The following is a 13,328-nucleotide window of genomic DNA, read 5'->3' as shown; positions in this document are numbered from 1 at the left end:
ATGTTAAAAAAAAAAAAAAAGAATATGTTAATAAAGAATCTTAATTTTATTAATTTTATTTCTTAACTAAAAATATTAAAGCCATTAAGGGATTTAGCACAGATATTTAAAATTCTGAATCTGTGTGCAGGAAAAATAAAAAACCAGCCTCGTTTTGTCGAATCTGCATATGATATCATAAAACTGTGTGGGTAAGTTATCTTTCTTCAACTTTATTTTGCATTAACATGGAGTGTGTTGTTATGTTTCTTGTATCACAAACATACTATGCATTATAGTGTAGCAGATTGCTACAGAACTCAGGAAAACTTCAGTTCATCACTTGATTCCAGCAGGTACTTCAGGTAATCGGTTTGCTGTGGTCTGAGACTGCTAACCACAAGAGATTAAATTCTAAGTATATTGAAATGCTTTCTTGTAATTAGTTACTCTGAAGTAAATGATGAATATTAGATGTAACCAAGGAATTATAGTATTTTCAGAGAATCTTTGAGTGAACTTATGGATATGCTTGTAGTTTCAGTCTAGTTTTTTTCTCTGTCTTTAGAAAATTTGGGTCTCAAAGGTACATTAGGTTATATGTCATGTTTTATCTGATTTTTGAAATTTGAGTGAAGAATAAAATATCACCAATTACATTTGATATATATTTTAAAAATGTAAGTTAGAGGTAAGAGTTGTAAAATTAACGTGCCTTATTCTTTCTACTGTTGGTCCTTTAACAAGCTCTGGGAACTGAATATATGGTGCTCCCTTGGTGCCACATGGTGGCTAATCTAGGTATATATTAAAATATCCATTTTTAGTTGCTTAATGTAATGTAGTAGGGAGGAATAAACCTTTCTGACAATTTTAGCTTCTGAACCTTTCTACCAATTTAACTTTTTAGATAGCAATTATTTACTTTAATAAATAATATATAAATAATTGAAAGGTTTAGTGGAATTATGCATACATGGTAGGTTCTAACTCTCACTTTTAGATTTAGGAGCAATATTTAAAATGTTTCTAACCACTGAAATTTATTTTTTTGATATCTGAATAAAATAACCAAAAGAATATATTGAATGCCTATACCATGCCTTGCTTTTTAATAGATAAGGACAGTGGAAAATAAATGGTTGCTCTGGTGTTTTCAAGGAACAGATTGGAAATTATTATTATATTTACATACGATTATATAATGTAAAACTTTTAAATCTCAAGGCTTTGCAAGTCCTGGAACACCAAGTTTATAAGCATTACTTTCAACATCTATGCTCCTACAGAGCTCTGCACAAAGTTCATTCTCTATGAAAACTTGTGACTGAATGTTTAATTGTATAGCTGCAGTCTTCATTTTCCCTCATATTTCATAATTATTTACGTTGTTAATTTTTTCTACTTTTCTAACTGCAGCTCATGTCTAGATAACTTCTCTACGCCTCACCCTCACTTGTTTCTCTTTTCAAGACATTTTTGGAAGATAAAAACAATAAAAATAGAATAATATTTCCATTTTGGCCTCCAAGTAGTATGGTTTTCTCACTGCATCAGAAGTATAATGCTAATTCTTTCATAAACTTTTTGGTTGAAAACTCTTCTGATGCTTTATTTATAGGTTGTCTTCTTTGCTAGAAAAGGAAAAAGTTTGGGAACAAAAAGTACTAGTTTTAGAGTCCTTCACTTTAGAGATCCAACAAGCAGCTGGATAACAAATATAATATGTTATTTGTTTCAAATGACAAATTTAGACAAACACTAGAAATGAACTTCTGTGGCATTTATAAAATTGTACTTTTTGTAGCTTGCTCTTCAGCTATCTTTAAATTCAAATTGGCCTGTATATCGCTATTAATACATCCTCATGTGATAGTTCTCAATGCCATTTTCAACCACTTCTTTAACTTTTCTTGAAAAATATGAATGAAAAGTCCTCTCTATATAGGATATATTGTACTTTAAATAGTACAGGAGGTTCAAATTTTGAACTCATGAAATGTCAAGATAGTTTATATATTTAAAAAATAACTTTTATATTATCTTTGAAATTTAGACTGACATAGGTTTATGTGCCAGATCTTTTAAGATTTATAAAGAAGTTACTTTCAAATAACTGGTTATAGTAGTTGTGAAATGCAATTCTAATTATAATTAATATGTCTTAACTTGAATGCCTTAATGTCTGCAAAAGCATTCTGTTACTTTGTGGATAGTTACTAACCCAGCTAATAAGGAAAAATGCACTGATCTCTAAGAATGAATAAACTATTGATTTTGCCTAGAGTTTTGAAAATTTCAGGAAAACCTCTTAACCAGTTTTTAAGTCATTGGTGAGCTTAGATCTATGGTTTGTATCAGATTATCCAATGTCGTACTAACTTTGATAGAATTATAGCTATAGTTTATTACTATTTTGACCTCAAAGATAAAGAGGGTTCCTAAGTTTTTTATTCATGAAGTGATGCAAAATGACTTTCTTAACCTATGCCTTTTACATCCATTTCTTAATTTTTATAATTAATATAATATTTTCCTTTTGGTCAGTTCATTAGAAACATTTTTTTCTTTTCTTTTCTTTTCTTTTCTTTTCTTTTCTTTTCTTTTCTTTTCTTTTCTTTTCTTTTCTTTTTTGATGGAGGCTCACTCGCTCTGTCACCAGGCTGGAGTGCAGTGGTGCAATCTCAGCATACTGCAACCTCCGCCTCCCAGGTTCTAGCAATTCTCCTGCTTCAGCCTCTCAAGTAGCTGGGACTACTGGCACATGCCACCACGCCCAGTGAATTTTTGTATTTTTAGAAGAGACAGAATTTCACCATGTTGGCCAGGATGATCTCAATCTCTTGACCTCGTAATCCACCCACCTCAGCCTCCCGAAGTGCTGGGATTACAGGTGTGAGCCACTGCACCCGGCCCAAGAAACATTTTTAATAGTTACAATACTATTAAACTATAATACTATGTATTACAACTGGTAGTTAATAGTTGTCAATTCCCCAGGGCTAAAGAATAGAATATTATTATTAATTTATTCTTTAGAAATGAACTCTCCCCCATTTACAAATGATGCTTCAATCAAAGACTTTATTAAAAATTACTCTTACAATTCTTCACTCTTATTGAAGCTTGCCATTTTGAAAAGAAAGTATCGGATGAAATAACTTATGCTGAAGATACTGCTAATTCAATTGCGCTTCTGGGTAAGTTAAGATTTCCTTTAGGTATACGGATGTAATGTATGACAGGTCCTACTGACAAGGAAGTATCTATTTTCCCCAAGTTTCACTAAGAGGACTCCTTCTCCATGTCTAGGATCTTCTGTTGTTTCCTAGTAGTGAATTAATCACAGTGTGCTTGGTGATAATTCTGGTATTGTATTCTGCTCAGGTTGTTTCATGATACCAATAAAAGTCCATCTTCTAAGTACAAGGACAGGCTGGTTATGTAGTTTGATGATTTGTTATTTAGTTTGTTGAAGTGTTTGTTCACTATTTTTGTAAATCAGAAAGTATACATCCCCTTTTAAGTAATCACAAAACATTTCAACTTTGAACTCTAATATTTAATTGCTACAATCATAGAATTATTCATTAAATGATCTAAAATTTTAAACCAAATCATAAAATGATAGCATATTAAGAACTTAAGCATAATGCACATAAAGAGGCAGATGCCTGTGTTTTGTACACAAAATATGAAAATATCATAAAAGGGTAGGTATTTACATACGGGTTATCACTTGATTTTCAAAAGGAAGAAAACAATTTCCTGGGAAATTAGATTAGGGAAACACTGGCACTTTGAGTCAGCTCCTGGGACATGACAGCATGTTCCCAAAACAAATCGTACATTAAATCGATACTTACTAGTTTAGGTCTTTATTTGTACAGGAGGAATAAAAGATACACAATTGATCCAATACATCTTTAAAAATATTTGCTGAGTAGTGATGTTCCCAGCATTACACTCCATATAGAAAGATGTTAGAGATTCAACTGGAATGAAGAAAAAAAAGGATTTTTTTAACATAGACACTAACCCTTTTATATCTCAGTAGGTTTTATAGTTTTTAATTTTAGTTACTTTGGGAAAACTACCTAGGGTTCACCTACTCTATAGCCTAGAGTAGGTGAAGGTTTTGTGGAGATTAGGTTAAACATGAGGGGCAGTTTAAAGAAAACACCTTAGGAAGCAGGCAGGTTCAGAAATATGGGAATTTTTAATTATATGAATCTCTATCATCAGTGGAAATTTACAACGAGAAGCCAACCCAAAAGAGGACATGGTAGTATTAACAGAGAAAAGTGTAGTTTTGTTGGTAACATTTTTTAAAATACCCCTGTTGCCATTATTTTTAAATATTGCTTCCAAAAGTGTTGACAGTCGCTTGTATTATAAATACAGGCCAATTTTTTACTGAGTGTCAGCTTGTTCTTTGCTCAATGATTGGTACCCTGCCTGCACAACATGTTACTATCTCATATGACAACAGTATGAACTCTTAACTTTAAATGAGTTTCCTTTGCTGATTACTGACTGCAAGTACTGCTCTTCTGTCTCTTGGTTTTTTTTTAATGGCTGGAAACATTAGTTTAAACTAAAATAATTGTATATAAGATGAAATGTTTAACAAAAACTCTTCATGATTTTAGTAAGAACTTCCAGTTTCTACTGTGTGCTAATAAGTTATATTACATTTTCTTCCAAATGATACATAGATATTTCTGACTCAGAAGCAAGATTCTGGAAATGGATGAGGGAAGAAGTTGGTACTCTGCCCTGAGATTATGAAACAGGAAGCTATGATAAATTATCTAAATTTACAGGAACTAAAACAGTGGAAAAGCAGACGAAAGACCCTAGAATTTCCCATAAGCCTGCACATTTGGATAGTCTTGTTGGAAAAGCTTAGTTGTTCCTGTTGTGTAAAATTTTTAAAACCTAAGTAGTGATTTTGCAACTCCAAAAGAACAGTCCAAAAAATAAATAAAATTTAGAGTTAGAATAATCTTAAAACTGTCTTTTTTAAGTGATGTCTTTTGCAGAGGTCAGGCTTTCCTTTGTGCTTTCTCCTTCTGTCCACTTGCCACCCCACTTGCTAACCACCTCCAGAGATGAGCATCTTGCAAGGGCTAATGCAAAAGAGGAATTGCTAATTATTATTTTACCCTCAGAGAGTCCAATCAGTTCTAGTTTAGTTCTAAGGTCGATATCACTGACTACAGCTGTCCTCGGGCATTCAGAGAACCTGGATCATTTCCAGAGTCCCACAGATCATTTTCAGATACCCTTGGGGATCGTGTTTATAGGACTTCAACAGAGTAGATGCAAATCCAGTTTGAAATACAGGCTGAAGCCAATTTAATTGTAGTTTAGATACGACCGAAAAGGAACCTTTCTATTCGCCAACCCCACGCAGACAGCTTGAACATAAAACTATTACCCTTGCCTGTGGGCCAGCTGCCTAAAAACTCACTCTCTTCCAGTCTGCTAACAAATTGAAGAGCAAAGTTCACCTGGAGCTTCTCTAAGCAAAGAATGCATTAGTAAAGGCAAAAAATTACTGACCCTCTAGTTAGGGAGAAAAATGCTAACCCATATCTTGTCAAAGTAATAATAGTATCTAACACATGTAGAACTTACAATATGCTAGATGCTTTTCTCAGCCCTTTTCTCATATTAGCTAATTTAATCCTCACAACAATCTTAAATGTGGTAACTATTGTTATACCTGTTTAATAGATGAGAAAAGTAAGACACAAGTTTACACGGGTAGTAAATGGCAGAGCCAGGATTTAATCTTAGACAGTCTGGTTCTAGCATTTGTGTTAATAGTCATCATTCTTTTCTCCCTAGAAAGGAGAGGCTGAATTGATTGAGGGGCCAAATGTATAAGGATGGATTCAGGGTACTGTTTATATGTATATGTATGTATGTGTGTGAGTATATGTATAAAAATATGTATATAAATTGAACATGATCCAGTTTGAATCTCTGAGAATGTTGTTAATAATCATCATATTATTAACATTTTATGCCTAAATTCTACAAATAAACTTATGACAGTGTTGTTAAGTAGCACCTGTTTATCTTTCTGGCAGGTGACTTAATGAAAATACCAAGTTCTGAATTGAGGATACAAATTTGTAAGTGTATTGTTGATTTTTATCATGCAGAACCACCAAAGAAGCATATTCCAGGTGAAGTTTACAATGGTCTTTCAGTGATAACTTGTGTATTTCAAAAACAGAACATTCTCATTTCTCTTGGAATTTGACAGACACAGTGGGCTCATAAATGTGACACATTAAAAAGAAAACTTTTTTTGTAGTTTTGATCTCTTTGGTCATCTTTAAAAGTTATATATGTATTTTCAGTTTTGATTTGCATATTTTATTCTGATGCTAAATATGAACAAATTTGTAAAGTGATGCCCAATTTAGTTTATTAATAATCATAAATGTTACTATTATATTATGTAATACTATTGATAAAGTTATTTTTTAAACACTTTATAATTATTTATAATATCTGCCCCCACTCAGTTAAATGTTAAACTACCAATACCAGGGCCATTCTCCATCATGTTTAGGAAAATAGTTCTGTGTGTTATAGCTAAGGGACCTTAATATAGAGTGGTAAGTGAACCACACTGAATTGGGCAGGAACAAGACAGCGGCACGTGCACTGTGAGGATATAATGTTAAGATGTACTTCTTACCTTCATAGTTTCCGTAATTTCTAATCAATCTAGGAAGGGAGAGAAGATATAAACAATAACTTCTTAAATTATATGATTCTTAATAGGTGGAAATAAGAGTCTATGGTAGTTCAAAAGAAAGATTATTTAAGACTAAGGAAAATGGGAACCAGAAGTCAATTTTAAAAGACAATTTAAAAAAAAGAAAAAAGAAATTCAGGGAAAACAGAAGTCAGTCAAAAAGTAAAACAAAAAAGTGGAACAACAGCTAAACTAGAGAAATGAATAAGGAGATTCTTAAATGTCCAATTTGAACTATTGATGAGATAGATGGGTAGGAGTGTCTTGGTAGATAAAAGATATTGGATACTAAAAGCAACAGGGACCAGAAATACAGGTTTGGAATCCACCCAAATAGAGTTGAAAAGCCACCAGAATGGTTGAGTTTGCCAAGAGATAAAACAGATAAGCAGCAAGGCATGAAAAATGACATGGAGAGTGTCCATATTGAGGTTTGGAAAAAATGATTAAAAGAAATTGGCAGTGAAGGGAGGTTCAAAGAGGAGGAAGAAAACCTAAAGACTGCCATGTCTTGTGTGCCAATGAATGAAATATTTGACAAAGGAGGAGGAAGTTGTCTCAGTGTCAAATGCTGCAGAGTTTTCTGTAATCAAAGAGTTAAAAGGCCAAGTCAATGTGACACCTGAAAAGTTGTAGTTAATCTTTGACAGATCTATTGATATACAGTGGTCAGGGCAGATGCAGGATTCAAGAATCAGAGGATTGGCCGGGCACGGTGGCTCAGCATGTAACCCCAGCACTTTGCGAGGCCAAGGCGGGCGGATCACGAGGTCAGGAGATCGAGACCATCCTGGCTAACAAGGTGAAACCCCGTCTGTACTAAAAAGAATACCAAAAATTAGCCGGGCGTGGTGGCGGGCGCCTGTAGTCCCAGCTACTCGGGAGGCTGAGGCAGGAGAATGGCGTGAACCCGGGAGGCGGAGCTTGCAGAGAGCCGAGATTGCACCACTACACTCCAGCCTCGGCGACAGAGCCAGACTCCGTCTCAAAAAACAAACAAACAACAACAACGTAAAAGAATCAGAGAATTGTGAGAGTAGAGGCACTGGATTTGAGACTGAGAGAGTAGTGGTAGTTCATGAATGCAGATATATCTTAAGATGAGATGGTGAAGAAAAAGAAAAGATGGAGAACAGCTCAACTAGTGCAAAGTCAGAGAAAGGTTATTTGGGTTTTTAGGATAGGAAGAAATCACATTTGTAGGCAGAGGAGCTAGAAGCTGGTAAGAAAGAAATGGGAAGGCCAAATTCTCAAAGAAAGCACAAGAGGATGGAATTAAGAGCACAAGCTTAGAGTTAACCTTGGCAAAATACAGACATCCTTCAAAGAAAGGGAGACAAGTGCTGTAGGACTTAAGACAGAGGAGTATTATGGGGCAAAGACGTGAGGTTGATTTGGTCAGGCTCTGAAAATTAGGAGTCAGTGCTCTCACTGTCACACAGTTGGTTTCAAGTAATGGGTGTGGCCAGACATCTGGGACCACAGCTGAAAAGTCCTCAGTACAGCAGTTGAAAGAGACACAGTCCTGGAGACAGGAATTAAGTCCATGAGCTTTAATAGTGTTATATCCCTCTATTAAAATGTACCTGCAATAGAAAAAGATACAGTAAGTATAAAGTACATTTTGGTCCATCCATATGATGCACTTAAAAATCATGATTTTAGAAAATATTTTATAGGATAGGGAAAAGCTTACAATAACAGTTTAATGAGTACAGTAGAATATAAAATTCTGTATACTAATATGTTGTTAAAATTGTATGCATACATTAACAATATCACAAATATATGAAAATGTTAATGTTATCTCTAGATGATGAAAATACAGGCAATTTTAATCTTCCTCTTCTTACTTTTAAATGCTTTTAAAATTCATGTGGTGAGTAGCTAGAGCATATCATAGAAAGCTCATCAAAGCATTGGACAGGGTCTTGTCCACAGCCAGAGATCATATTTAGAAAGATAAGACAAACTGACAGATACCTCAGAACTAGGGCAAAGTTAAGGAATCTAGTTGGACTCAAAAATCAAAAGTCAGGGAATTAGATAAGTGAGATCACTAAGAAAAAATAAACATCATCTCAGTAAATGAGGACCCTTTGGTATTTATTTAATCCCTCTAGTTGAATGTAGTTAGGTAAGCACCTGTATACCTGCATCAAAAGGAGAGTTAGTATTTCTCACAGGTGCTAAGACAGAAGGAATTTTTATAAAATGTGTCACCAAGAATCAAATTTCCCTAAAATACCATTAAATTCATTCACAATTATCAGAGTAGCATTACATTTTTCACCTCTTATTTTATTGCGGACACTACATAATTGTTGTCCCTTGAAAGTACTGAAGTAATGCATTGGACCCGAACAATGAAACTGACTAGTGAAAACATTCCGTATTTGTAATCAAATCATCTTCCATTACAGAAAGTCATATCTACTGACAAGAAATATTGTTCTTTTTTAGAATTTAGGATGTTTCCAAAATTCATGGTCCTATTTTAAATACTACACCAGGGATCAGCAAACTCTGGGTCCCAGGTCAAACTAGGCCCACTGAAAACAAAATTGTGTTAGAACACAGCCATGCCCATTTATATTTGTACTGTTTATTACTGCTTTCTTGCCACAATGTGCTATAGAGCTGAGTAGTTGACAAGAAACGTTATAACCTGCAAAGCTTAAAATACTATATGCCCCTTTACAGAAAAAAGTATGGCTCATCCCTATGCTGCACAATTCATAAATTCCATACACTTTTGAAAAGTTGTTCTTGCTTTTGCTTCATAATAAATTACTCATTCTTTTGTCTTAATGATCATTCTGTGAGATAACTGTTTGTATTTATTAACTAATTGTTGTTAGGTTACCAGCAAGCGAGTTCATCATACAAGATTCAAATGGCTGAAGTTGGAGGATTAGCAAAAACAATGGTCCAGTCAATCACCTTGCTTGAAAATCAACTTGTTGAGAAACTTTGGGTACTTAAAGTTCTGCAGCATCTCTCGACTTCTGGTTTGTATATTATTAAGTTTAAACACTTCATTGTCAACTACTTTTGTTTCTGTCTAAAAATGTCAATATTATAAAGCAAAAATAGTGTTTAAAATTTATTTTCAGAAGTTAATTGTACTATAATGATGAAAGCACAAGCAGCCAGTGGAATCTGTACTCACCTCAATGACCCAGATCCCTCTGGACAGCTTTTATTTCGTTCATCAGAAATACTTTGGAACTTGTTGGAAAAATCTTCAAAAGAAGAAGTCATACAACAGCTTACTGAAGTTGGAGGATTAGCAAAACAATGGTCCAGTCAATCACCTTGCTTGAAAATCAACTTGTTGAGAAACTTTGGGTACTTAAAGTTCTGCAGCATCTCTCGACTTCTGGTTTGTATATTATTAAGTTTAAACACTTCATTGTCAACTACTTTTGTTTCTGTCTAAAATGTCAATATTATAAAGCAAAATAGTGTTTAAAATTTATTTTCAGAAGTTAATTGTACTATAATGATGAAAGCACAAGCAGCCAGTGGAATCTGTACTCACCTCAATGACCCAGATCCCTCTGGACAGCTTTTATTTCGTTCATCAGAAATACTTTGGAACTTGTTGGAAAAATCTTCAAAAGAAGAAGTCATACAACAGCTTAGTAACTTGGAATGTTTGCTGTAAGTGTATGTGGTTAGATAGGAATGTTCTTTTAATCTTAAAATGATAGCCAATGACATAACTAACATGTTTGTTTGAATCTGTGTTCAATTATGTTTTAGATTCATGTAATGGCTATGTTTCAGGACATCTTCTTTGTGCCATGGTATAAATGAATCTGCACAATAACAAGCCACACTTTTCTATGTGGAAGGCTCTTGAAGTAGCTTCTTAACAGTAAATTATACCTTGGAATATACATAAAGTAAAATTAGACTTTAGAAGAACAATTTCATTTATTTATCCAGTGAATCTATTATTGAGTGCTTACTATCTTCCAGATATTGCAGTAAGCATTAGCAACAAAATGGAAGCCTTCAAGTTGCTTCTTCACTTATTCGACAAATAATTGTCTGCTCTATGCCAGCTTCAGTATTAAGCCATAGAAATACCACTGAAAACAATACAGATATTGTCTTTGCATTCGTGGAATTTACATTGTGTTAGGAGGGATAGACAAGTAAATAGACAACTAAAAGAGAACATACTAAATGTTATGAAACAGATTATTATAAGATGCTGCATGTTCTTCAGAAGAAGGTCAATCAGCACATTTTTGTTTGCAAGTGACTAAAAACCCAACTGATCAAAGCAATATAGAAAATTTATGGCTTATTTAACTACAAAGTCAAGGATAAAACTGGTTTGATGTACAGCTTTATTGAAGGATCAGCAGGTATTAGGACTTGGTCCCCGCCCCCCCCACATTGTCTTCCATAGTGTTGGCTTCATACCCAAGCCTATGTAGTAAGACCTAAGAAGTCTAGGATCACATCATCTCAACCTCAAATCAAGCAGAAGCAAAACCTTGCTATGCTGAAGGCTCAGAGAAAAGTCTTTGAATTGAGTCCAGTTTGGCCCTGAATGGTTTAATATTGGTCAAATGCCCATTCCACAGTGATTTATTAATGCCAAAAGAAAAAATGCTCTGACTGGTAAAAAGGCAGCTCAAGGCAGCTTCACAGGAGCAAAAGTCAGGAAGGAGTAAATGCCTAAATAAAAATAAGAATGGTGTTCTTATAAAAAGGGCAAGTAGGTCCCAGGAGGCAAAGCAACAGATGTCTGCTATTAATACAAGGGAACCTAACTCAGAGTTGGAGAATTCATAACTGCTTCCTAATGAACTGAAGTCTAGTAACTGAATGACTTGGTAACACAGAAAAGTTTTGCATGCAGAGAGCGTCCTAGACAGGGAAAACAAGTGAAAATATAATTAGCAAAATCAGAAAACTAAAATTCAGTATGGTGAGAGCAGAAGGAACAGGTTACAATGATGAGAGATGAGGCTAACAATGTTATCAGGGCCCATAACACGAAAGGCCTAATAAACCTTGTTAAGGAGGTAGGACTTAATCCTAAGAACAAAGAATAGTCTTTAAATGGTTTTACAAAGGAAAATGACATGATTGAATGTATTATAGAGCTGTCACTTTGGCCACCATGTGTAATAGACTGGTTTAGTGGATTCTTATCTGGTACATAGAGAATTAGAGGTAGATTTCGAAGTGTAAAAAATATTAGAAATATGTTCAAATCAATAGTATAATATAAAAAGGGAGATTTTGTTGATAGACATTCAGGTAATATTTCCATAAAAGTATGTGTTTTAGTTTGAGCTGCTATAACAAAGTACCATAAACTGGGTGGTTTGTAAACAACAGAAAGTTATTTTTCATAGTTTGGGAGGCTAGAATTCTGAGATCAGGGTGCCAGTGTGGTTGGGTTCTGATGAGGGTCCTCTTCTGGGTTACATACTGCTAATATCTTGTATCCTTACATGGAGGCAAGAGAGCGAGACAGCTCTCTGGAGTTCCTTTTATAAGGGCACTAATTCCATTCACAAGGGCTCATTACCTCCCTAAGACCTCACTCCTAAAACCGTCACATTGAGGGTTAGGATTTCAATATATGAATTTTGGAGGGACGTAAATATTTAGTGCATAACAATATCGTTTTTAAAATATGATTTTACTTTCTAGGGCTTTGAAGGAAGTATTTACAAATCTGTTTATGAGAGGTTTCAGTCATTATGACCGTCAGCTTAGAAATGACATATTAGTGATCACTACAATTATAGCTCAAAATCCTGAAGCACCAATGATTGTAAGTATGAATCAAATTGCGTTAATTTTAATTGTGGAAGTGGTGGGCGTGAGTGAAAGAAGTCCTATATTATGTTGTAATATTTGTGTATTTTGTTGTAATGCTAAAGTTATGCTGTAATATCATGATGGTCACCAGTATGCTTATCACTCTGCCAATTCTTTGCAATCCTTTGGAAATTTGGAATCTTTCTCATATTGTGTGATTTATACACGTATTTACCACTTATGCTTTTCTTTCCTTCTTGATGATTCGAGTTTCCATCTGGCATCATTTCTCTTTCACTGGAAGAAATTTGTTTACAATTTCTTGTGGTGCAAACCTGCTGGCTGCTGGCAACAAATTATCTTAGTTTTCTTTTTATCTGAAAATATATTTAATTCATCTTAATTCTTAAAGTCTATGCTCATTGAATATAGAACTCTAGGCTGAATCTATAAATTACCTTGGGCAGTATGGCCATTTTCATGATATTGATTCTTGCTATCCATGAGCATAGTATGTTCTTCCATTTGTTTGTGTCCTCTTTTATTTCACTGAGCAGTGGTTTGTAGTTCTCCTTGAAGAGGTCCTTTACATCCCTTGCAAGTTGGATTCCTAGATATTTTATTCTCTTTGAAGCAATTGTGAATGGAATGGAATGATTTGGCTCTCTGTTTGTTACTGGTGTATAAGAATGCTTGTGATTTTTGCACATTAATTTTGTATCCTGAGACTTTGCTGAAGTTTCTTATCAGCTTAAGGAGATTTTGGGCTGAA

General features: G+C 34.3%; 1 protein-coding gene across 1 annotated transcript in view; it reads left to right on the top strand.

Annotated features, from left to right (window-relative positions):
• The window catches only part of CFAP69 (cilia and flagella associated protein 69), a 75,815-nt gene that overhangs the window by 17,052 nt on the left and 45,435 nt on the right, over positions 1-13,328 (top strand). Inside the window, 7 exon segments of the mRNA XM_017889685.1 lie at positions 82-191; positions 3,105-3,113; positions 3,115-3,179; positions 6,081-6,179; positions 9,622-9,771; positions 10,249-10,426; positions 12,446-12,569. Of these exon segments, the coding sequence (XP_017745174.1) occupies positions 82-191; positions 3,105-3,113; positions 3,115-3,179; positions 6,081-6,179; positions 9,622-9,771; positions 10,249-10,426; positions 12,446-12,569 (735 nt within the window).

Source organism: Rhinopithecus bieti, unplaced genomic scaffold (genome assembly GCF_001698545.2).
Source record: "Rhinopithecus bieti isolate Rb0 unplaced genomic scaffold, ASM169854v2 scaffold_19669, whole genome shotgun sequence".
In the NCBI taxonomy this organism is placed as follows: Eukaryota; Metazoa; Chordata; class Mammalia; order Primates; family Cercopithecidae; genus Rhinopithecus; species Rhinopithecus bieti.
Note: the sequence above shows the minus strand (reverse complement) of the source record. Positions and strands in the feature narration are given on the sequence as shown.